Source organism: Aulonocara sp. 'chitande type north' Nkhata Bay, linkage group LG11 (assembly GCF_057382095.1).
Source record: "Aulonocara sp. 'chitande type north' Nkhata Bay isolate Kocher_YH1m ecotype deep benthic linkage group LG11, A_spYH_male_GT1.1, whole genome shotgun sequence".
Taxonomy (NCBI): domain Eukaryota; kingdom Metazoa; phylum Chordata; class Actinopteri; order Cichliformes; family Cichlidae; genus Aulonocara; species Aulonocara sp. 'chitande type north' Nkhata Bay.
Window position 1 is genome coordinate 25,709,318 of NC_141354.1, and position 24,440 is coordinate 25,733,757.

Below are 24,440 nucleotides of genomic sequence, written 5' to 3' on the forward strand. Positions count from 1 at the left end.
TAGCAAAAAAAAAAGATTATAATTTATTTCCAGATTTTTTTGCCTTCCTTTGCATCTTGTTTCACAAGTTAAATTGAACGTAAAAAATAAAAACTGACTGCCATACCATGAAAATGTAAAAAAATAATACAAATAATATGTGCTGTATATATAATTATATCATTATCAACAAACGGACAACATTAATCATTATAACAATGCTATTGATCGTAAACATAACAGAACACTAAAATGCTGGTCTCATGCATATTGAACGCCCCTCAGATACAAAGGAGGGGGTAATTACTAAAAATAGAACCAAAAGTTCCACCAGTTCAGAATAAGCGCCTATAGCTACATGCAATGACATAAAAGGGACTCATGTACACATTCCTTCTGGCATCAAGTATTTTACATATACTGTACTTCACTATTGCTGCCCCCATCTAATATACTGTACAGAGCACAATACAAAACAACATTATGCAGGAAAGCGCTGGAGTCTGGTGCCGTTCGCGGGGACTCTGTGCAAGGTTTTCACGCCCTCCTCCCTCTTTTGTTAATCCTTCAAAATCTTCTCGTTTCCTTCTGCGATTTCCCTGTCCACGAGTCCGACCTCTGTTCGGAGTCTTCAGTGCTTTTTTTGTTTCGCTGTATGTGTTCTCTTCTTGCGCACACTCTCCCTTGGTTTTTCTCCATGCTGCTGTTTGTTGGTGCCCCTCCCTCACAGGGTCTTGTCGCTCTCTTTCTTCAGGTGACTAAAAAGTGAGAGGAGGAATCGAATGAGTGCATTAACCTAAGGTATTGGACGGAGGTTTGATTTCATCTCGGCACATGTGTGTCGGAAAACGCTTCAAAGACTCGTCCCCGTGATTAAAACTTCCCTTCGGTCTTCATCTACAAAAATAACATCAGTGATGTTTGTAGAGTCAGCCTGATCAAGTCTTGTTTAGAGGCAGATCAAAATGTAGCATGCAGATTTCTGCTACTGAACACATCCAAACAACGTGTGAGGCCAAACGTCAGATTTAGGGACATTTTTACTGATTTTGGTCTTCCTATGCCCCAACACACAACCAACTACAGTGATGATCAAAAGAAAGTACACCCTCTTTAACTTCTAAGACTTTACATATCAAGACATTACTAAATTTGAGTAGGAAAACAACATGGCATATTAGGCCATATATTGTTCCAGAAATCTTGCGGTTTATCCAGGTGCAGCTTTGCAGCAAACTCTTCCAAACAAGCCATACTTGTTCTTTTTCTAATTGTGCTGTCGTGAACTTTAACATTTAACTTGCTCACTTTGGCCTATAGAGTCTGAGATGTAGCGCTTGGGGTTTTTTTTACGTTTCTCTGACTCTGGGGTGAATTTGTTGCACTTCAAATTGGCCTTATAACCCTTCCCAGACTAACAGACTAAGATCACTGCTCATTCTTTCCTTCTTGGCTTTGTGTTAACACAAACCTGAATGCTTCAAACCAGCAATCTGCTAAAACTTCTGCTTTTATTGACAGCCACACTCATTGATCGTCAATTAATCAAGTGAATTTGATTAGCAGTTCCAAGCTGCTACTTAACCGCTTTTGCTATGGAAGCCATAAGAAAGCTTCTGGTGAATTTTATTATGTCCTGATGTATCCTTTAAATTGAGGATGCAGTTTCTTTTTACCAGGACTGTGTATTAATGAATGCGACCAGGGAACAACAGATAAAAAACTAAATATAAATATAAAGAGAGAAATGCTAGTATATTCAGGAAGATTGCTTCCTGCATTCAGAATTTATTTGTTTAAGGTGATAAAATGCAAGACAGTCTCTTAAAAAATGAAGGATAAAAGAAACAGCTTTATTTTTTATTGCAAACTGACATATGGAGTTAATTCTAATTGTTTTCCACCCATAGGAGTCTTCAAAGCTTGAACAGACTAATAAGGGCTGGTGGCTCCACGGAAAATTATCAGCATTGTAACAGTTTTTAACCCGGTTTGTGTTCAGTAAATCAGAAATACCAAGAAAACCTGTAAAATTAAAATAAGGTAACACAGACTTTGCAGCATTTTGTTACCACCCAAAGGTCCTTTCTAAATCCAAAAAAAAAAAATGTAAAGGAATTTTAATCATTTCTTAAAAGATAGTACTCTGTAGTATTTTTTTCTGTTAATTTTAAATATACAGAAGATAAAGCTTAAAGGCTCAGCAATGCGTTCAGATGGATTAGTCTGTAAAACAGTGCCTCAGTAACAGTAGTGGTCATTATATCAGAACATATTTATCAGCGCATATTTGGATGAATAAAAAGCTTCTGGCTTCCTATATGTTCAAAGACTCGGTTTCCATTTGTCTTATATGACAGCCACCCAGCTGTGTTCAGGGTCTGACTGTTGGTCAAGCCAAAAAAGGATACCACCACCCAAGGCAGTGCTGGGTGTCACACAGCACTGTAATTAAATTATATTTACCCGCAGTGAAGAAAAGTAGCACATTATTGTATTAAAGTCAGTAATCACACTTTCCCTAATCAACCCGATACTCATCGAACAATTATGTTCCATCTGTTTTTCAATTTTCTGCATCATTTTTTCCGATTTAAAAAAAAGTTAATCAACATTTGCTTTTCCTGCTCAGTTGTGCTACACAGTTCGTGTGGAAGGAGAAAACAGTATGTGGTCTATGAGGACTGGAGATAATGAGCTACTTTAATTTTACTTAAAGAACATGAACATGACGGTAAAGTGCAAAATGCACCCGGGCCAGGAACAACTATAAACTCCAGCTAACACAACATCACTTCACCAGCATCTATCAAAGAGACCAGGCTACAAAAAGCTAGCAGCCAAGAACTCAAAACCCACAATGTTGGTAAAATAGAGTGTATGCTGACCCCAAACCAAGCAGCCTGACCTTCATGAGGAAATGAAAACAGAGAAGGGCAGCCAGGCCTGTAGCATTGCTGTCGTACCTGATTCTACAGCTGAATCACTGTGACCTCAACATGTTCCTGTGAAGTGCATTTAAGGATGGTTTGTATTAATATTTGTCGTAATTAGGATAGAGCCTAAAGTTTATACTGTTAAGTGGTTATTGTGTTACAAATCATCTGAAAAAATTGAATAGTTAGAGTCAAACACTGGCAGCTGCAGTGGATGCACAGCCTCTGTACCTGTAATACTCATCCTGGGTGAGGGAGTGGTGGTGATGATGATGGATCCACTGCTGTTCCAGGGCCAGTCTCTGGATCTGCAGCTCTGCGCTCTGGGCCTGCTGCATGGCCTGGAGCTGATGGGCTGCAGACATAGGGCCGGTGAGGGAGGAAGGCTGGGGCAAGTCACGGAAAGGAGCACCTGTCACCAAAACAGAGAGGAAAGAGCAGCCGCAGCAGCAAGTGGGAAAGGGAGAAAGAAAAACAGGGATCATTCATCGCCGCCAGTGTCAAAATGTTTCTTCTTTAGCTTTCAACACGGTGTTTTTAGAGAAGAAAACTGAACTAGTACATGGACGAGGAGCCTTCTCCTCACCGAACAGCTGTTGGCGGAGCACCTCGCTGTCAGTGAGGGGGTGTGCCAGGATAGGGGTGCCTAGTGTGGCTCCTGGGTAAGGGAGGCGTGCCAATGGAGACCCCGATGCCAACGGGTCCATCAGGGGGTGAACCCCGCCCGCCGCTGGATGCCAGTGATGTAATAGGAAATACAGGAGATTATTGTTGCTGCATTATAGCGCTGTTTGTTAACACTTAAAAGCTTTAGATTAAGTCAGAGCAGCTGTCACTACTGATACTGTGACATTAGGCTCATTTATTCAATAAAGGGGTAAAAACGTGAACTTAAGAGCCTTACAAACATTGACAAGTACAAATAAAGTTTGATTTTCTTTAGAGTTCGTACTTTAGTAATAATATAATCTGTCGTATGACATTCTGGCACCGCCCATAAAGACTCATTAATATTGATTTAAATCCCCCCTTTAAGGTCATCTATATTCAAAAGCACTACCCCATGTGTCTGTGATAAGCTCTGGATCTCTTTTTATAGAATTGGGCAAGTTCACAAGGAACCAAATCTGGCTAGATCTGGTGGTGGGCTGGTGGTGGTGTTGCCAAGAAAACAATATGTTTTCATTAAGCTGTGTACCTGCATACGATGTTACGCATAATCGAGGCTGTTTCAGCCAAATGTTTTCCCTCAGATGCCTCAGGATGTTACAACAGAATTCACCCACAGTAATTAATTCAAATGATCAGCATGCTCCTGGTTGCGCACCTTTGAGCTTCGACATAGCAGGTTTTCCCACTGAAAACAGCTGCTAGGTCTTCACGTTTTAGCCACAAACTCGGCTTTTAATCACTAGGGGCGATCCTCGACATGAAAGTCGGGTCGGTTTGACACAAAAGTAGATGTTTGCTCCTTGCAAAGGTTCGAGTTCACAGAGCACACAGTGCAAACGGTCAAATCAAGACTTCCTAGGAACTTTCCAACTATAGAAGCAGTGCTAGAGGCAGTTCACACAGAGACGACCTTAAAGAGGAGAATAGCCAAACTTGGTTATATATTTTGATTTCTTTTTATGAGAAAAGTCCTGAAACTTCATGATCACAGCCAGATATAAACTTGTCAGTGTGCATTCCAAATGTCAATATGTACAATTTGGATTTAAAGATGGGTGAGCTGCTCCTTGTTGTTCCCAAACAGAGATCTGAGTGCACAATCATCTCTTTACTTCTCTTGATAAAACAAATGTCTTTGAATAACAATGGTCAGATGTTTCAGAGAAAACTATGCAATCACAGAAAAGCTGTGTTCAGCGCTGAGCTAAACTAATACAAAAAGTAATTATACTGGAGTTAAAGGATAAGGCTTTTGTTTATCCAATGAGCAGAACCATCAGTGTGTTCGGTCAACACTTTTCAGCGCCGTGCCCATTTTAGATGTACTCGTACAATAAAGAGGGAAATCTTTTAAAATAGGTCACAAATATAATTTTTAGTTTTTCTTAAAAACGCGCATTTGTTCTGGGCTAGACACATTTACTGCAAGGGAAAAAAAACCAAAAAACTACCACCGGAAAACCTCTGGCTTTCTTCTTTATTGGTGTCTGTGCTTTACAGAACATCACCAGCTTTATCCTTTCCTGTAACAAGTTCTGTAAGATAAACTTTTGACTCCAGGAATTTTCTGAGCTACACGTCTGTGAAATCTGAAGATTGATGAGTTGGTATAGACAATTGCATAGTTAGTAGCAGTGGGTACCTGTGTCTTGCTGGTGCAGGTGAAGATGTGAGTGGATGTGTGAATGCTGGTGATGATGAGGCGTCACATTTAGCATCTGAAGACGCCCCAGATTCTCTCCTCCACCTCCTCCACCTGTACTGGCTCCACTTCCCCCTCCCCCTCCTCCGCTTCCTCCTCCTCCGCCTCCAACACTTCCTCCCCTTTCTCTCTCCCTCTCTCTTTCTCGCTCTCTGTCCCCAAAGGCCGGCAGAGCTGCTCTGTCCCTCTCCCTCTCCCGCTCTCTTTCTCCACTCCGTTCTCGCTCGTAAGAGGCAGGAGATCGAGTGGGAGTGGGGTAGGTCTCAGGGGCAGCGGCCGGGGCAGGGGCTGGTGGCTGATGAGAGGACAGGGAGCCGAGAAAGGAAGAATGGGGGACAGGGTGGTGAAGTGAGGTAGCGTTGGAGGTCGGTGGGGCAGGTTGAGGAGGAGCCGGGGGAGGAGCGGCAGAGGCAGCTGGGGGAGCCGGGGGAGCAGATGAAGGGTGAGAGGGGAGTGTGGGTGGGAGCAGAGATGAAGGGGGTGGATTCGACAGGGACTGTGGAGCAGGAGGGTTGGGAGGTCGAGTTACAGGGGCCAGAGTTGGGTTCTGGAGGTGAGGTGGGCCAAGTGGAGCTGGTGGAGGCGGAGTGCCATAGATTGATACCTCATTACTGCCCGCTGCACTGCCTCCAAGGAGCAGAGAGTGTGCATGCGCATGGGCACTGGCGTGAGCATGTGAATGTGAATGAGCAAGAACTGCAGGATCAGGTATAGACCCTGGTGGGTAAACCCGCTCATCACTCTTAAACTCAAATCCTGGCTTTATCCGATCTCGGTGTGCAGCCATTGCATGAGGAAAGCCGACACCTCCCAATCCTGCACCCCCAATCCCTCCAGGTACTGGGCCCCCTGCCATTCCCGGGTGACCACCAACACCTGGACCACCTTCCAGGCTGCCACCATACAAAAATCCCAAGATGGCTGCTGCAGTAGCTGCATCAGTGGGCAAGTGGTGTGGGTGAGCTAAAGCATGATTCTGAAACTGAGGAAGAAAGAATGAGGGGTGGACGTGGGGATGACCATGATGAACTTGTGGGTGGTGTGCCGGGGCACGACTTGCCATCCCAAGTGGAGACATAGCGTGGGGGCGAGCATATTCACTCAGAGTTCTCAGCGCTGGGGTGTCAGGGCCTAAATATGGTCCTCCTAAACCTATTCCCAGGGCCCCCTGAGGGCCGCCAACCACTGCTGGTGACCCACCCATGGATGGTAAGAGGAGGGAGTGGGGGATAGAGTGGGAGAGAGTAGGGTGGAGATGGTGTGTCGGAGGAAGGTGAGCATGAGGATGTGAGTGATGATGTTGTGGATGAGGAGGAGGATGGGGGTTGCCCGAGGAACAAGCGGAAGAAGACGAAGGGTCGAGGATGATCGAGGTTGAGGAAGGAAAGAAGAGTGAGGAGCCCTGGCGACCTCCTCCAGCAGCGCTGGCATCCTTTTGCTGCTGAAGAGGAAATAGGAGAAGACAGTAAATCACATGTGCTTTGGTCTGCTTTGCTCCCCTCCCATTAAACTGACCAATTTAAACGACATCAAATCCATTACATCTGACGTGATTATCACCCTGAAATGTGCACACCTGTAGATGCCGATCGAGCTCCCTCTCACGCTCGCGCTCCCTCTCTCGTTCCCTTTCTTTCTCTCGCAGGTCTCGGGCTCTCTGCTCCACCTCCCTGCGGGCCCTTTCAATCATCTCATTCCTCTTCTTCCACAGTTTGGAGCCATCCAGGGGGACAAAGAGGACATCGCTGCGGGCGCAGGAGTTCCCACTGCCGCGGTCGAGGACCTTGTGAAACCTAGAGTCACGAGAGACACCGATGTAGTACATCATTATTACAATCATCAGGAGTCAGCAGCACCATCGTAACAATTATCGCTGCTGTTAATTACAGGGAGTGTACACATTTACAATCTCAATTAGGCTGACTTTACCGTGCTGACTGGCTGGCGTGGATAGGAATGTCTACAGGTTTTGGTTCAGGCGAGGGGCTTCTCATCACAGGTTGTGGGCTTTCACTTTCTTCCCTGTCTTCTATTGGTTCTTCCTTAATGACCGGTGTAGGAGGCGGGCCTGAATCCGAATGTCCGTCTCCACCAGGGAGCGAAGAACTGGAGGCAGGTGTGGAGATGCCATTGTTGTTGCTGCTGGCCGAGTTACTAAGGGGTGGAGGTCCCTTTGAGACATTCTGAGGCGAGAGTGACTGTGGATTGGTATTGCTGCTGTTGGGTGCGCTACTGTTGCTGCTGCTGCTGCTGCTGGCCATAGTACTGCTGTTGTTTCCGTTAGAGTGGTAAGATCCACTGAAAGGAGGGTGGTTGTTCAAAGTGCTATGATAAGAGGAAGGGCGGCATCCAGGCGAACAGCTAGATGACACACCTGTCGCTGGAAGCGGCATGCTGGCTGCAGAGGAGGAGCCAGGGGGAAAAGATGAGAAAGCTCCCATCTGATTGGTAGATGGGCTGGGTAAAGGAGAAAGGGGTGTCGGAGGAGTCTGGGCAGAAGACTGGTAGTGTGGAGGACGTACATTGGGTGCCATTCCTGAGGGGGGTGGTTGGGTGTGGGAGGCTTGAGGTGGGGGTAGAGGGGGCTGAGGGGGTGGAGGGGGATAAGGAGCATTCAAAGGGTGTCCGTGATGGCTAGAAGAGGAGGAAGGAGAGAGTGCAGGGGGTTGACTTGGGCCTCCACGGTTTTGGTATAGAGAAGTGTCTCGCAGATTTGAGTCTCTCTCTCTGTCTCTAGGCCCAGATTGGTAGTGGGGATGAGGTGGGTGGGGGTGCTGCGTTCCCCCGGGCCCTGAATACTCTCGTCCCAGGTTAGGAGTTACTCCAGGGGAGTTTAGGTACTCCCGATTTGTACCAGTGGAAGGAGGTGCACCAGCAGGGAAGTCTTTTCCTCCGGTGGGTGGATACTCCCTGTGAAAGTGATCCGCCCCAGAGGAGGGCGTTTGTGCCTGGTCGATGGGAGGAGGTAAGTCCCGGTTCGATGAGTTTGGGGGATGTGGGTGGGGGTGTGGCGGCAGGGAAGGATGAGTAGTGTGACTGGGATTGTTTTGGGGAGATGCAGGTGGGTCACGGTTCAGCATGGGGGTGACAGGTAGCCCGCTGGTTGAACTTGGGGGGTTTCCCTGTGGGATGGAGTTGTTGTTAGGGTTACTGCTCCCCACAACGTCTCTCGTCTGGCCCCCAAACTCACCCCATCTGCTCCCATCTTTGTCTCTGGGATGCCCCCCACTGGCTCCACTGGGGCCAAAGTCTCTACTCTGGTTTTGGTTTGGCAGATTAAACTCCCTTCCTCCTTCACGCTCCCTTTCACGCTCCCTGTCTCTGAAAGCCGGAGCAAAGTCTCTTCTTTCTGGCCCCAAGTTAGGTCCATCTCTCCCAGAACCTTGGAATTCCCTGTTCTGACTGACTGACAGCGCTCCAAAGTCTCTGCCTTGGATGCTATTGGGCCCACCCATCCCACCACAAGGACTGTTACTATTTGCCCCGCTGCTATTGTTACTACTGTTGCCAATCGGAGCGGAGAACTCCCGGTTGATCTCCCTCCCCCCACACTCCCCCCTCACTCCCCTCTCCCTCTCTCCTGCACCCCCCCTCTCTCTGTCTCCTCCCCCTCCAGCATACCTGGGAAGGTACTCCCTGTGAGGGTGGGGGTGAGGGTGGGGGAGGTAAGAGGGGTGGGAAGAGGAGTGGCGAGAGGATGGAGGGTTGTAAACGGAGGGAAGTTGCTGCTGCTGAACTGGGGGCTGGTGCTGTGGTTGGTGTGGGTGGTGGTTGCCAGGGTAACGGGTGTAGCCCCAGCTAGCCTGGCAACCAGTTGCCGTGCCACCCTGCCAGCCGGTGGAGCTGTAGTGGTGAGGGTGGGAGGAGGGTTGGGTCTGAGGCTGAGACTGGGACTGAGGCTGGGGACCAGTCTGTGGCAACAGAGAAGGTGGAGTGGACTGAGACTTGTCCAGAAGTTTGTCTCCTTTTTCCATTTTGTCTCTTTCTGCCTTAACCTCAGTAGGCATGTTTTGTGCCCCAAGCTCCAAAGGCTTCAGGGCAGGTGGAGGAGGAAGTGGAGGGGGCAGGGAATGGGGAATGTTGGGGCTGTTATGGGAATAATCTCCTCCGGAGATAGTTGTCTTGGTCACGCACTGTGTGCTGGCTTTGCAAGTCATTCTGCTGCTTAGCGCAGCATCAACGCTGGTCGGTCCACTGTACTCAACTTTACACATCAGCTTAGAGTCCAGGGAGAAATATGACTTTCTCCCACTATTGCTGTCATTTGATGAATCTCCTGCTCCACGGAGAGAGGGAGTCAGTCCAGAGGAAGAGCAGGGAGTGGAGGGGGGCTTAAGAGATGGACAGTCCTCAATTCTTGCATCCACATCTCGCTTTTCTCCATCTCCACAGGGCTCCTCACCCCTCCCCTCCCGCAGCACTCTCCTATCCTCTCCTGTCACCTTCCCTGCGCCCCCCTCTTTACCTTTCTCCCGGTCTCCTTGCTTTGGTGAATCGGGGCCATCAGAGTCAGAGTCCAGGCTGCCCAAAGGGGAAGCGGAAAGACTTGGGGATGAGGAACGATTGTCCTGGTCTATATCTCTCCCGCTGCTCAGACTGCTACTGCTATTGGCCAGGCTCCCTACAACTGAACTCCTGCTGCCCTGAGATTGGCCATCTTCATTGTCACTCTCACGGGATTGGCTGGCAACTGAGGTTGGAGGTGGGACAGTGGAAGGAGCTGAGCTGTCAGTCGAGTGTGTTGATGTTGGAGGAATTGGAGTAGGGGCTGAATCCTAACAAGAAAAGATGATTTGAGGGTGAGGTAAAAAGTTAAACTGTAATATCTGCTATCTACATGATGGCAGAAAATAATAATATATATCTATTTGAGGCGTCCCCTTTTAGGTGATTCATTTAAATCAAAGCTTTGTATTAGGTCTTTATATAACAAGTTGATGAAATGTAACACAAACCTGAACTTTCTGCCTCTTTGGAGGAGACACAAGTTCCTCCCCCTCACTCTCTGATGAATCATGCCCTTGTGATCTGCGACTGAAGCGATTTCCAGCCAATTCCTCACCAGCACCTCTTTGCTAAAACAACACAAGACTTTTAATTCTGTAGTGACGCTTTTGAATCCCTAATAGGCCTAGGTCTGTTTTTAGAACAAAGCTTCGCTTGCATGCACTCACGCTCTCTCACACATACACACACACGCACACGCGCACACACACACACACACACACACACACACACACACAAAAGAGTGTCAAACATGAAACATCAAAGATTTCAAAGTGCTACGGTGTAAAACACAGACTCTAACAATTCTGACACTGCTAGGGGTACATCTATGGCAATCACAGGGATGACTCATTCACTGACAACACATTCACATACAAAAATTCAAGAAACATAGGAAGGCCTTTATTGTTCATTATGTACACGTACACGTTAATATATGGCCCAAACAGTGACAGGAGAAAGGAGATAATAAGATAGGCGGGGTCTAACCGTCTGTCTGTCGTTGCGTTCAGGGCGAGAGGGGCTGGGGTGCGGGCGTCTGCCCCTTCTTTCCTCACTTGCCCCCCGCCGTCGCCCACTGCGCATGGGCATCTGCGAAGCAAAGTGCAGCGAAAGAAGGAAATGTGGCATGTGGGGAAAGTGTTAAAACTGGACAATTATACAGGAACATCGCAGTATGCACGGAGAAATAAAGAAGTGATTGTAGCAAACACAGAGTTAAATCAGGCTGAAGGGAAGTCAACCTCGTTCAATCCAAGGTGGAATTTAACAAGGACGACAAGATGTAGTGAATAAAAGAGGAGGAAATAGAGAGGAGGAACAGGAGGATACAGGGAAGAAGGGAGGGAGGTAAAAGAAAAAAATCTAATTTACATGTGGAATCTGTTTTTTAGACGGCCTTTCGCAACCAAATAAATAATTTATATCTCAGTTACACTGGCCATTTTGAAATTTGATCACATATTGAACTAATTATAATGTGGAAGCAGTAATCAAGAGTTAGGCAGGTACACAATCGCTGACATCATCATGGAAAGCAGACATAGGCCTTATGCATACCGATTCTTTGTGTGTCCTTGTTTTCATTATTTCTTCTTTACAACGTCCATTTTACAACACAAGCCATTGCAGGGACTGAACTGGTTCCAGCTGCTTACTGACTGGGCTGTACTACACGACGAGAGCTACCAAAACCTGTGAAGAAGCATAAACAAAAACATGGAAAACCTAATGAGAACACAAGACTTTGAGTAACATGAGTTCATGAAATGATGGCAAGATTTGGTATCATCATTGAGCGCAGGGTTCAGGAATTTGTGACATTGTTGAAAACATCTGAGTTTACAACTGCAAAAGCCCAGTTACCACATTTAATTCCCAGCATGCTTCACACTGTATCAGCACAACTGCTTTCCACTGGACTCAAAACAGCCTCTGCACCCTTGTTTTCACCACAGCAGCCCAAAACCTTAACAGCACAATAGGTTAACCCACCCTGACTGATAATACATGCAGAGCAGAAAAGGTGCTGATTGGTAGACTTCACTTCGGATCGCAGTCTGCAGAAGAACTCCAGCAAAACATCTTGGGAATATGCGGCCACACCCCCCCTCCTCCCTCCTTCCACCTTCACAACAACAGCCCGAACCCACAGACACTTGTGGTTAACCCACATGACCTGGTTATGGCCAGCAGAATCACATGCTTATTTATCCAGCCAAGCCAACCATTAGGGAAAACACACACTATCAAGATCTTTTATCCATTTGATCGACAACATAGCCAGACTACTTCGCAGGGGCCCGACTAATCCATCCATTCATGTACCACTATGATGAAAAAATGGCTCATGTATATTGAATGAGGATATAAATAGTGCACACCGCTGGATGAAAAGAAAGAAAAAAAGAGTAGTTAGCAGAGCTGTGGCGTGGAGTCTGTAAATACGCTTGTATGTGTGTTTATTTAAAGCAAGTAAAGCCCGTAGCAGCCTCACTACACATGGCTATGCATTAATTAGTGCATGCTGCAGTGACTGATTCAGTTTTATGAGTAAAATCTTCATCACTGTACACACTCTCCACACATATTTAGAGGCGATGCAGTGCGTGCTGTGTGCATGTACAGTCCCCTTATTCACACACACACAACGAAGTTCATGGCACTGAAGTAGAAGCATTCAGAGCCTGCCTGGTGGGTTTCTGTACAGACACACACACACACACACACACACACACACACACACACAATGCATCTCAGTTACAGGTGGCAGCTACTGGCCTGTCTGTGGTCCACTGGCAAGTCCTCAGTTGTGGTCAGAAAACAACTGCATTTACACCACAAGTTCCCCTCCTAACGCACATGCACACACATGCATGCACACAGCATGTATATTATCAACAAATTGGCCACTGCATGTGATGCAAAGCAGCAGCATGCAGTTGCTCTGCTTACATCACCAGCGAGCGGGGCACTGCAACGACTCTTTCTTCTTTCTTGCTGCTAATGTTATTGATACACATGCAGAGGAGACCGGCCAAAGCTGCTCTATGGTCTGCCTTCACAGACCATCCACGACGGGGGGAAGAGACGTGTTCAGCAGCACATACATGTTCCCCAGTCAGAATGGATGCCTGTGCAGTGCTGTTTCCAGACGCTCCACATATCTTCCTTTTTAAAAAAAAAAAAAAAAAAAAGGAAAAAGGAAAGATGATATGGAATGGCGAATCATGGCATTTCGCACCGGCTCTCCCTTTTCCTCGCTGGAATGTGGGTGCGCGTCGTGCGCTCAGTTCACATTAATTCACCGGGACATAATTTAGCCATAACGCAGGATGATCATTAATGCACAAAGAAGGGGAGAAAAAATGGGAGGGAGAGCACAAGCGTGGCCAGCAGGAATAGCTCCAAACACACAAGTATAAGCATCCATTTTCCTTCTCCTTACCTATAATATCCAGCGATGCGTGCTCCCACTCCTCTCACTCTCTCTTTTCCTTTCTCTCCCTGTTTTGTCGTTTTATGTTGCACGCTGACACGTACACCTCAGAGCCCGGTCGTCTGTCAACAGAGACTCGTGCTGGCTCATATTGCAACGGGCTCCGATCATAACAATAATGCAGAGGAAATCTCTTGCTATTCGTTGTAGGAAAAATACAGGGGTGCCAACTGAAGACTGTACAAATTGATGCGTACCCTCGCCTCTTCCCCACCCCCTTTCGCCCCCTTTTCTCTTTTGCCCCCCACCCCTCTCCCACCCTACCTACTCCCCCCTCTTCCTCTAAGACGACTTGCACTTTTTTTTTTAATGCCCCTCTCTTCTGTTCTTACAGTCACAAATTTTTTCAGCGGAGGGGTGAGCCAGAGAGAGGGATGCACGTTGGGTGAGAGAAAGGGAGAGAGGAGAGGGCGTGATTTGCATAAGGAGAGAGAGAGAGAGAGAAGAGGGGAGGGGGAGGCTGGCGAAGGAGAAGGAGGAGGGAGAAGGAGGGAGTAGTGAGGCAGGGAGAAGGAGGAAGAGAGGCGCAGAGAGAGGGCCAAAACTCTGAAGAGGGAGGGGATCAAGAGGGAGGGTCTCTATGTCTCTGTTGCCTAGTCCCTCCAGAGTCACCTTTACTGTATGGAAAGGCTCGCAGTGAATAACTGTGGTTTTATCTGGCAGTGAAACAGAAAGAGGAGGAGAAGAAAAACAACGAGAACAAATACTGTTTGTTCTCAGAGGTTCTGCTGAAGGTGGACTAAAGAGAAAACAGGAAACTGGGCATTTTAATGTCAGTGTGTGCGAGTTAACAAAGAAGGCTCGTGCGAATTAATTAGGCAATTAATAAACGATCAATTAAATCTCTGTCGTGTTGTGTGTCCGCCAGGCTGTCCAGCAGCTCCTGTCTGTCTGGGGAAAGCTTGCAGCGGTGTGTCCAGTCAAGCGGCTCTGCAGACCTCCTCCTCCTCTTCCCCTCTCCGCTCCCGTCCCTCTCTCTCCCCTTCACTCAGCCCCCTGTCCCGTCTCCTATTGTGTGGTAACTATGGAAACCCGGCCGGAGACTGTGCGCGGTGCGCCTGCGCAGCTCCAGCGTTCCTTCATCATCATCACTAGCAACCGGGGCGAGACAGGAACCGAGCCCCGCTCGCGCTCCCTCTGCTGCCCGGCGCGTGCAGCTGATACCTGACCTGCAGTCACACCTGTGCAGCTGTCAGAGCCAGGTGTGAAGCTATGTAACCAATTTAAACTAATTTAATAATTACATGTTCTGTATTTCAATTTATTTTTGTTCCTTATAGAAGACCCACATTGACTTAGATAAAGTGAAGGTGCACACACTCAAACTGCATGAATGTGGCAGATTATTTTACAATATTCTGCTTTATTTTTGCTATTTTACTTTGTAAAGCCACTTTACTGCATTATATTCCGCTTTTAAGACAAGACATGCTTTATTTCTCCCTAACCTGCAACAAAACTGAAATAGGCAGGCTAAATTTATAAAGCAATGTATAAATTGATAAATCAATAAAAAAAATACAAAACGACAAAACACGGTAAAAACTAAAAGGAGTAGACAAGTTTAATTGTAATACAGTTCCAATTGTAATCCTTTAAAATCCAAATAAAATCCAACAAAATTAAAATAGTACAATGTAAACAAGTGTTACATAGTAATACTACAATTATTGTTATTAAATAAAAGCTGAGTATATAACAATAAAATGGCTTCATTCAGTGAAATATCTCAAATTCAGTAAACAAACTAAAACATAATTAAAATAGCTTACATGATGTTTTATTGTATTTCATTTACATTTTATCCTGTTGAACTCAAATTCCACACACTTCATTATTAACCTCATTTATTTCAATTTATTTTATTTTATTTGGTTTATTTCTTTTGAGTATACTTAAAAGAAAAAAAAGAGCTTATTGAGATTGTTCCTTCATATGTCATTGAGAAATATATTAATTCTACTGTATTAAAGTGTTAAGCTGGTACATCTAATGTATATCTTAGGGTATTACGGGCCATGTGTTGGAGGGGTTGTTTAGTTTTCCTATTACGATGTTTTTTTGTAAGTGGTCTGCACATTTATTATACCTTTATCAAAAGATTGGTATATTAATAGACTACTTTACATAATTTACACGTTTATTAGCCCACGCTTCAACTGTCTCCACTCCTACATCCACTTTACATTAATCTATCCACTATATGTATAGCTGTCTTTGTGTGTGTACTGTCTCTTCTCCTAATATAAACTTCTTTGTATTAGATTATATAAAGTCATTACCTTCTGTGATACTTGCTGCAATAACATTGTTTAAAACAGTTTCTAAAGACTATTTTTTATGCAGTATAAAAGATTAATAATATTAAAATGAAAAAAAGCTGCTGCACTGCTGCCTGTGGATGTAACATTTGAGCCACTTTTCACTCGGCAACAGGTCTTTTTAAATATTCCCAATAATACCTGTGCTTTTCCTGTAGTATCAAAATGATCTGCTATGACACAGACTGTTGACGAAAACAGCAGGTGTTTGCCTCTGACAGCTGGTTATATTTAACGATGCGATTCTAATGAATTTCTGTGCATCACAGAAGTCTGTTTAAGTCGCAATGTGTAAAGAAGTCAAGACAGCTACACAACTTTAACATTTTTTGTTGTTGTGCATGAACTGTGAAACCAAACTGTCAAACTGGAGAGACTCTTTGACCCAAACACACACAGATTAAATTAAAGTAATTAAAGTTGCTTTAACTTAAAAGACAAACGCTGCGCAATGACGGCAGGATAGAGCATGAAAAAAAGAGACTAACAAGATAAGTCTTAAAACACACAGGGTCACTAAAAGGAAACATTACAGCAACTATGACCTGACAAAGGCACAGGGCTTTTCTCATTACTACTTTGTGCCTCCTTGTCTTCTGTGTCCTCCTGACTGTGACCCAGAAATCCATTCCCAAATTGCATCTATAGGACAGAGGAGGCAGCAGGAGGAGCTAAAATCGAGGATGCACAGGTGTTTCCCTGCAAAAGTGTTTTTACCTGCATGAAAGAGGCACGGAACAGGCTTGAAATATTCAAACCATTATAGGAAGTCTTTACGTATGAACAACTCATTCTTCTTATCCAGAAGTTGTTTCAGTCACAAAGACCACGAAACAAACAAACAAACCCCTATAGAAAAAAAACATTTGTGCTAAAAGATTCCCTTATTTCACCACAGGTTTGAAATTATAATCATAAACCCTGTAAGATAATATTTCAGAGCTACATGGGTTTCTAGTTTTGCTCCATAACCGATTATATTTACCTCTCAAAAAGAAGCACAGTGAGGCTTCTCTTCAAAACAAACACACCCAGATCTTTGGTTAGAGTTAACATATATCCATCTCTTTATTAAGCTTCACTTTGAACAGACAAAGTAGCAGACACAACTTTGCAGCAAGCTGTTAAACAGGAGGAGGAGGAAGAGGAGGAAACAACAGGGCACAAAAAAGATCAAAACACTTCTGCAGCAAGTGAAAAGGAGAGAGTCAGGGGGCTCAGGAAAATGAGAGAAACTAACAAGCCCGTGAAGGGGAGTGTGACTCAGTAGTTCAGTAGATTTTTTTTTCCTCCACCAGGCTTTGTTAGGATTCGTGGAGGCTGGCTGTAGGCAATCATCTCTATCACTCACTGAAGTGTTAGATCGATATATTGTAGCTATAATGTGAAAACTAATTCGTTTTGATGCTTTTAAGTTCATCTTTGTGTGTTTAGTGCTTTGCTGATACACGTAAACTTCTCACCACATAGAACTAATCAGGGAAATATGACACTATTTATATGTATGCGTGGGGTTTTTTTTGTTCTCTCTCATTTTGTCTGCTGAGAACACTGGCACCCCACTCCCTAAATGGCGCTGGGGTTGCGGAAGTTGTGTCCAGCAAAGCGAGCCTGATCGCCCAGCTCTTCCTCAATCCTGAGAGGAAGAGGAGGTGAAATGCAGAGCAGGAAGGTGAATGTGAAAGAAGATGACAACAGATAAAAGAATGAAGACAAGAGGAGAAATATCAAAATAGTGCAAGCGCTATACAGGAATCCATTTGCATACCATGTACATACATTTATGCAATGTAAGCTACAGATACCCACCTCATGAGCTGATTGTATTTGGCCAGGCGTTCAGATCGACAGGGAGCTCCAGTTTTGATCTGAATGAAGAAAAAAAACACTAACAGCTACAGACGTGGCTGAACTTTTATCATTAATTCAACAAATCTCCACATGTCTGATCGCCTGTCAACGTTTAGCTGATCTCTTCCTACTTGGGAGGTGGACTGCTGGAGTCTCCAGTAAGTGCAGTGCTGAGGATAAAGTTGTTTCGATCTGCAGTCCTCACAATTTGATTATTACTTGTTTTCAGCTTTAGACTGCCTGCATATGAAGCATTTAGGGAACAACGTAACCGGGTTACACTCCCCTCAAGCAGGTTCTGCACATTTAGTACTAATACTCTGTACCGAGGCAATAACTAACTGGCATTTTGATATTTAATACATATATTATTCTGTGTATAATGTTACAAATTCTGACTACTATTCTTAAAATTATATTTTTAGACAAAAGTGTTGAGAAAAACAAGCTGCAAATTATTAGCATTATGAAGATCTTATGACCAAATGTTTTGTATGTTTATCTCCTAAAGTTTGCGTTTCGTCCCGTCTCTGCTCTCTTCTTTTCCCTCTCACACCCAACTGGGAACGGTGGTTGGCTGCCTCTACCCTGAGCCTGGTTCTGCCAGGGAGTTCTTTCTTCCCACTGTTGCCAAGTGGGCTGGCTGACTGTTAAGGTTTCTTTCTAACAATTTAGGGTCTTTACCTTCCAATATAAAGCACCTTGAACTAAACTGAATTGACTGTATTGATATTTCACTGTTGTTATCAATGCACTGATTAGTTAACTTATTAATTTCAGGACTTCAGTTGTTTTGTTTTTAGAAGTACAGTAAAAAGTTAATGAATATTGAGCTGCTTCATTTCCACATCTGTTTATTACCTCATGCTCTTATTTGCACTGCTTTATCATGTATAATACATATTATTATACATAATTACAATAATCATACATAATTTCCTTAGGGATTAATAAAGTATGCTGATGCTGATTCTGATTATTGCTGCTTTGTATGGTCCCAAAGTGTGATGCTGCACTGTTATGTTGCTGTTATGTTGCTTATGCACCGGGACCCAAGGAAAACTTAGAGCATGAAACGTGATCAGTAATAAGCAGTTAAGCTAGCAGAGGGATATGAGCTGTCAGACTGTTGCATGTGTTACCTGTCCAGTGCAGAGACCAACCACCAGGTCAGCTATAAAAGTGTCCTCTGTCTCTCCTGAGCGGTGGCTCACCATCACGCCCCAGCCGTTCTCCTGTGCCAGCTTGCACCTGGAAAACCAGAGAGGAAATTAGTATAACTGCAATCCGTGTGTGTGCCCACAGATTTTGGCTTGAAACACATAAAAGTCAACTCACGCTTTGATGGCCTCTGTAACAGACCCAATCTGGTTGACTTTGAGGAGCAGACAGTTGCAGGCTTTTTCCTCCACAGCTCGTTGTATTCTTCGTGGGTTGGTGACTGTCAGATCATCTCCAACAACCTGCACAGCGAGTGAAGTGAAGGGCACGGGGATTAGTATCACGTGTACTTATTCAGGGGGCATTAACCTTTGTTGTATCTCTAAGTGTGTAAATGAAGTTCTGGTCCACATAGAATAAATAAGACAGCAGTATTGGAGGGGAGAGGAGGGGTACGTGCTTTAATGTGTATGGATATTGATAGAAACTTGCTTTTTACGGCTTGGCTCATTCTGCTAAATAAAAACAGGATGACTTTACTTCTGCACCATTAATTTTGACTGTTCTTTGTTTAATGGAAGGAGGAGGAATACGAGATTACCTGTTGAAGAAGAGCTGCGCTGATCTACTTCCACATAATAATGGCATAATTTGTAATATCTTACCTGGATACCCACTGAGGCTGTGAACTGAGACCAAGCGGGCCAGTCATCCTGGTCAAAAGGATCTTCAATAGACACCACTAGAGGGAAGGACACATGGGTAAGATCATTTTCCTCCATGACTCAAATATTACAACACTGTAGGAGAAACACAAGGCTAGCTGAAATCACTAGTAGCTGTTCTAATGCCTTTAGATCTACTGCTATTAATTACAGATGCAAACATGCACACAGCCCACAAATAGTATGCACACCATTTACAGGGTAAAGACCCACATCAGAGCAGTACCCCGCTTGCCAAATTTGCAATGTAGCACATAATTAAATCTTCCTTAACAGCTTCATGTGTCAGGAGGCGAGACCAGGCTCTTTCTGCCGCCCCTTTTCTCTTTTTCTTTGACTATTTCTTTCTAAAATGTGACAAAAGAAATATGGTGGGAGGAAAAAAAACATATGGAGTCGACTGCGATAGCCCTGATGCTTTGATTCAAGCTGACGGAGGCTTAGAGAAATCAATAACACCCCCCCCCCCCCTTTTTTTTTTTTTTATGACTAAGAGGTGCCCACATTGTGCTCTCTGGAGAACATGTGTACTCACACACCACATTACACACCTGGGTAGTTATTAATGAATCCCTGGTAGATGGCGGCCAGCTCATCAGCGGTGATGTTGCGGGCAGCATTTGGTGGCGACTTAAAGTCCAGGTCATATTTGCCCTCACTGAAGAACTCTGAAGCAGCAACATCCATTCCTATCACCACCTTATCTGTGAAGCCCGCCTTCTCTATGGCTGTCTTTATCAGCTCCAGAGCTGACAGGAAGAAACAGGAGCGATATGTTAGATTAGGCTGAAGGAAATTGTTTTCAGGTGGTCGCCGTGCTTACCTTCACTGTTCTCTTGTATGTTAGGGGCAAACCCCCCTTCATCACCCACATTTGTAGCATCCTGACCATATTTCTCCTTTATGACACTTCTCAGTGTCTGGTAGAGCTCCGCCCCCACACGCAGAGCATCACGGAAAGACTCGGCACCCACTGGAAGAACCATGAATTCCTGCATGGCCAGCCTGTTCCCAGCGTGAGAGCCTCCATTAATCACATTAAAAGCCTAAAAGAATGTCAGATGGATGTGGGTTTTTTTATGGTTGGTCATTTATGTTTGGAGAAAAATTAATTTTTTTAAAAACTATAAAACTCACAGGAACAGGGAGGACCAGCTCTCTGTTTCCTGCCAGGTCAGCAATGTGACGGTACAGGGGGACACCTTTCTCTGCTGCGCCAGCTTTGCATATGGCCAGCGATACTCCCAGAATAGAGTTGGCACCAAACTTAGCTGGAGGCGAAATAGAGGCAGTCACAAACATAACGCACACATGCAGTCGGTACTCACTGGTGCGGAAACATGTCAGTACACATATATACCATCACCCCACACGAGATGTGAGCGAGGCTTACATTTGTTGTCAGTGCCGTCCATTTCAATCATCACATTGTCCAGCTTCTCCTGCTCCAGCACACTGATTCCCTGGAAGAAAAACACAATATTCCTCATACAGTAAACAGATTTTTTCATTTCAGTCCCGCTCGGCTGCTCATCAGGTTCTGCAGCATAAACTGAATATTCTTTTGTTTATCCCATCACTTTGCTGGATGAATCCCCATCATGTACTATTTTAATAGAGCATTTTGCTCTCACAATACAGGCTTACTTGTGGTTCCTTCAGATTTAAAGGGGGGCAGTGCTTCAGCTATCGCGCCCATCTCTCCTGGTTTGGGTTCAAGCTCTCCCTTTTTTTTGATACATCTTATAGTTAGTATTGGATTAGATGACCCTGAGGTATCCCTTAGTTCAGGGGTGGCCAACTCCAGGCCTTGAGAGCCAGTGTCCTGCAGGTTTTAGATGTGTCCTTGATCCATCACAGCTGATTTAAATGGCTAAATTATCTCCTCAACATTTCTTGAAGTTCTCCAGAGGCCTAGTAATGAACTAATCATTTGAATCAGGTTTGTTGATCCAGGGTGATATCTAAAACCTGCAGGACACCGGCTCTCGAGTTGGCCACCCCCTGCCTTAGTTACACTGATGTAGCCTTAAGCTGATGCACTGATCACTTCTTCTCCACTCCCATCGTCTTCTCTTCCTATGCATTTTTATGTCACTATTGCACTACATTAACTGTGTATCTTCTCCCTTTGTTTTTGCCCATTGTTTCTCTTTACCCTCAGCCTAACTGGCTGCAACAGATGGCTGCCCCTCCCTGAGCCAAATGCTGCTGAAGATTTCTTCTGAGCAAAACGAAGCCAATGCCAAAATGCTAAATCTGCAGTTCCTTGTATGGCGACTTGGGGTTCTGTCCAACAGTGACTCACAAGTTTAAAGTCAAAACCTTAGCCTGGTAAATAACATATTTACACGGGACTGTAGTCTCTATGGCTAATTAACATTACAGGAGTGTGGACACTCTGACCTGCATATATTCCAACACAACGAGCTGGAGCCAGTTGTTGTTTGCTAGGCCTCAAGCACTAAACTCCACTTAATGAACAGGACCTCTGCCTTTTGGCACCAACAGTACTAATAATATGACTTGCAATGAAGCATGGCCCATCCAAAAGGATGAGTAAACCTCTCGTATTTTAAGAAGTATGTCACTTAGCAGGTGTGCCTGTATAACAAAAACAAAACAAATACAGCTAGGCTTCATAATGTGGAGCCAACCTAGAAATCAATGTCATGCTGGCTTCACCCATCTTCTATATACAGTCTATGGAGTCTTCTTCCCCCCACACTGATTGGTGATAGAGGCGTATGTGATGTTTTTGGTTCTCTCTGTAATACTATACACCACCAGGGGTGGCTGTAGCTCAGGTGGCAGAGCAGGTCAGCCACTAATCAGAAAGTCGGTGGTTCGATCCCAGGCTGCCTCCTGGCTGCATGCCAAATATCCTTGGGCAAGATACTAACCCCATGTTTGCCTACTGGTGGTGGTCAGAGGGCCCGGTGGCGCCAGTGTCCGGCAGCCTCGCCTCTGTCAGTGCGCCCCAGGGCAGCTGTGGCTACAATGTAGCTTGCCATCGCCAGTGTGTGAATGGGTGTGTGAATGGGTGAATGACTGAATGTAGTGTGAAGCGCTTTGGGGTCCTTAGGGACTAGAAAAGCGCTATACAAATGCAGGCCATTTACCATTTACCACTATAACATTTCACTTACAACAGAAAGCACCTTGAGGTTACTGTTGGTTGTGAACTTGTGCTGTGTACAGTAAACAAAACTGAACTGAGCCAAAGTGAAGTACTCACAGACTGGATGAGGGCGGGTCCAAGAGTGTCATTAATGTGAGCAACAGCCTTTGTCACACCTTTAGTGCAAAACGTGAAGCCAGTTAGTCCCCATTTTGTTACAATAAGGAAAAGAACCATCATGCAAAATCAGATACAGGCAGAAAAACAAGAGCGCTTAGTGCAGGGGAGACATCTTTGTAAGTGTTCACACCTTTGCCCTTGTAGCGAGTCTTGTCGCCATCTCGGAGCTCCAGAGCCTCGTAGATGCCTGTGGAGGCACCACTGGGAACAGCAGCCCTGAAAAGACCTGGAATCGAAGCATATGATTGGTGGGTGGATAGAGGAGGCAGACGTAATGGGGTGAAAGGTTGAGGGAGAGGAAAGAGGATGGAGAAGGATGTAGTTAACCTTAATGAAATAATCTAAACATTAATTTGAGACATTAAACAAGAGATTTTATTTTTTCTAAACCTTTGTCTGTATGCAGATCTACTTCCACAGTGGGGTTTCCCCTGGAGTCCAAGATCTCCCTGGCAACAATATTCACTATAGACATCCTGTTAAAATAAATAAATAAATAAATAAATAAATAAATAAAAACAAGGGAACATTGGCCTCATTTCAAATGCAGATTTTATCCAGTGCTCATACACTCAGTCTGTTATTTTAATTAGAGAAGGAAACACATGAGCAAGCAAAGCTGCGCGTGAAGATGAAGCTCGGTATGAAAATAGCCTGTGAAATACCAAAAGCACTCATATGAAAAACAAGGACTTCACACTCTCTTCCTCTTTTCCACTTGAACACACACTGTGGTGATAGTGACGCAGCCTTGAGGATGGAAAGCAGTGGAAAAAGAGGTTCTCAAGGAAAATGCTCACACTCACACAGAGAAAGACATGAATCAGAAACCAGTGATGCGCACCTACTTAAAAATCTGTCAAACTGTTCCAGACCACAAACCAGCTCAATTTCTCGCCCGTTTCAGTCAGTGACAGAAAGCACGGACCAACAGAGATGAGACGCAAAAGACAGCGCAGGTAGCGACGAGGAGATGGGGGAGGGGAGCAGGATGAGAGGGATGGAGGGACTGAAGAAACAGATCAATCTTTTTAAACGTTACCTGCAGCTTGTTTGAAGCCTGGTGGAGAAAGTGAGCGAATGTGGGCGAATGAGGAGCAATAGCGGGAAGGGGAGGTGGGAGGAGAAGGGGTGAAAACGTATGACACACGGAGGGAGGGTGAGCATGTGAGTCATTGGAAGATGCAGAGGAGGGGAGGGAACAAAGCAAGGAGAGAGGAAAAAGAGATAGGAAGGAGGAATTGAGTAGAAGAGCTGGAGCAATGTGGATTTGTGTATTAATAGGGGTGCAGGAAACAATGAAACCATCTGAGCATTTAACATACACCGCTACTTTACACCCACGCAGTCCTGTCATACGTGCTGCGTACACATCTGCTCACTGCTGATAACTACAGAGGCACTCGTGACATGAAAATATTGTCCCAGCAAATTGATACATGAAACGTTCATTTGCGCTTCCTGTCAGGTCCAAGCAGCGCTGCGATACAGCTGAAGTAAGTGCATGTGGATGACAGGCAGGAGATGTGACAACAAAGCAACCACAAGGAGGATGCATCTTAGCAAAGACAGCAGAAAAGAAGGCGCCTTGTTGGGGAACGTTAGATATCTAATGATAGGGATTAAAGGAAACAAGAAGGCAGGTAGACGGGAGCAGCCGCTGCCGGAGGGAGGATGTGCATTTAAAAATAGTCTTAGATGTAATTAAAGATACAGCCAGCACGAGCGAAATGCAGACGGGAAGCTATGGGGCGTTTGGAGAAAAGGAAAGTTTTTCATTGGCTGCC

General features: G+C 45.1%; 2 protein-coding genes across 6 annotated transcripts; both read right to left on the bottom strand.

Annotated features, from left to right (window-relative positions):
• atn1 (atrophin 1) lies at positions 1 to 13,500 on the bottom strand. Of its 3 annotated transcripts, none has more exons than XM_086311419.1 (10): positions 13,244 to 13,500; positions 11,356 to 11,490; positions 10,786 to 10,887; positions 10,245 to 10,364; positions 7,219 to 10,064; positions 6,866 to 7,082; positions 5,230 to 6,730; positions 3,478 to 3,645; positions 3,147 to 3,327; positions 1 to 737 (listed from the first exon to the last, which is right to left on the bottom strand). In XM_086311419.1, the coding sequence occupies exons 2-10, from the start codon at positions 11,380 to 11,382 to the stop codon at positions 704 to 706; spliced, it is 5,196 nt and encodes a 1,731-aa protein (XP_086167545.1). In that variant the 5' UTR covers positions 11,383 to 11,490; positions 13,244 to 13,500; the 3' UTR covers positions 1 to 703. The 3 variants fall into 3 exon arrangements, with proteins under 3 accessions (XP_086167545.1, XP_086167543.1, XP_086167544.1); XM_086311417.1 differs by having other exon boundaries at positions 3,472 to 3,645; XM_086311418.1 differs by lacking the exon at positions 13,244 to 13,500 and adding an exon at positions 12,751 to 13,192 and having other exon boundaries at positions 3,472 to 3,645.
• A 3,153-nt stretch (positions 13,501 to 16,653) lies between these two features.
• Positions 16,654 to 24,437, bottom strand: LOC147319092 (gamma-enolase-like). Of its 3 annotated transcripts, none has more exons than XM_086311420.1 (13): positions 23,696 to 24,437; positions 23,044 to 23,129; positions 22,784 to 22,879; positions 22,591 to 22,649; positions 20,746 to 20,815; positions 20,490 to 20,623; positions 20,176 to 20,398; positions 19,904 to 20,101; positions 19,293 to 19,369; positions 18,805 to 18,929; positions 18,609 to 18,717; positions 17,425 to 17,483; positions 16,654 to 17,251 (listed from the first exon to the last, which is right to left on the bottom strand). In XM_086311420.1, the coding sequence occupies exons 1-13, from the start codon at positions 23,974 to 23,976 to the stop codon at positions 17,182 to 17,184; spliced, it is 1,587 nt and encodes a 528-aa protein (XP_086167546.1). In that variant the 5' UTR covers positions 23,977 to 24,437; the 3' UTR covers positions 16,654 to 17,181. The 3 variants fall into 3 exon arrangements, with proteins under 3 accessions (XP_086167546.1, XP_086167548.1, XP_086167547.1); XM_086311422.1 differs by lacking the exon at positions 23,696 to 24,437 and adding an exon at positions 23,502 to 23,679; XM_086311421.1 differs by lacking the exon at positions 23,696 to 24,437 and adding an exon at positions 23,498 to 23,679.
• Between the last annotated feature and the right edge of the window lie 3 nt (positions 24,438 to 24,440).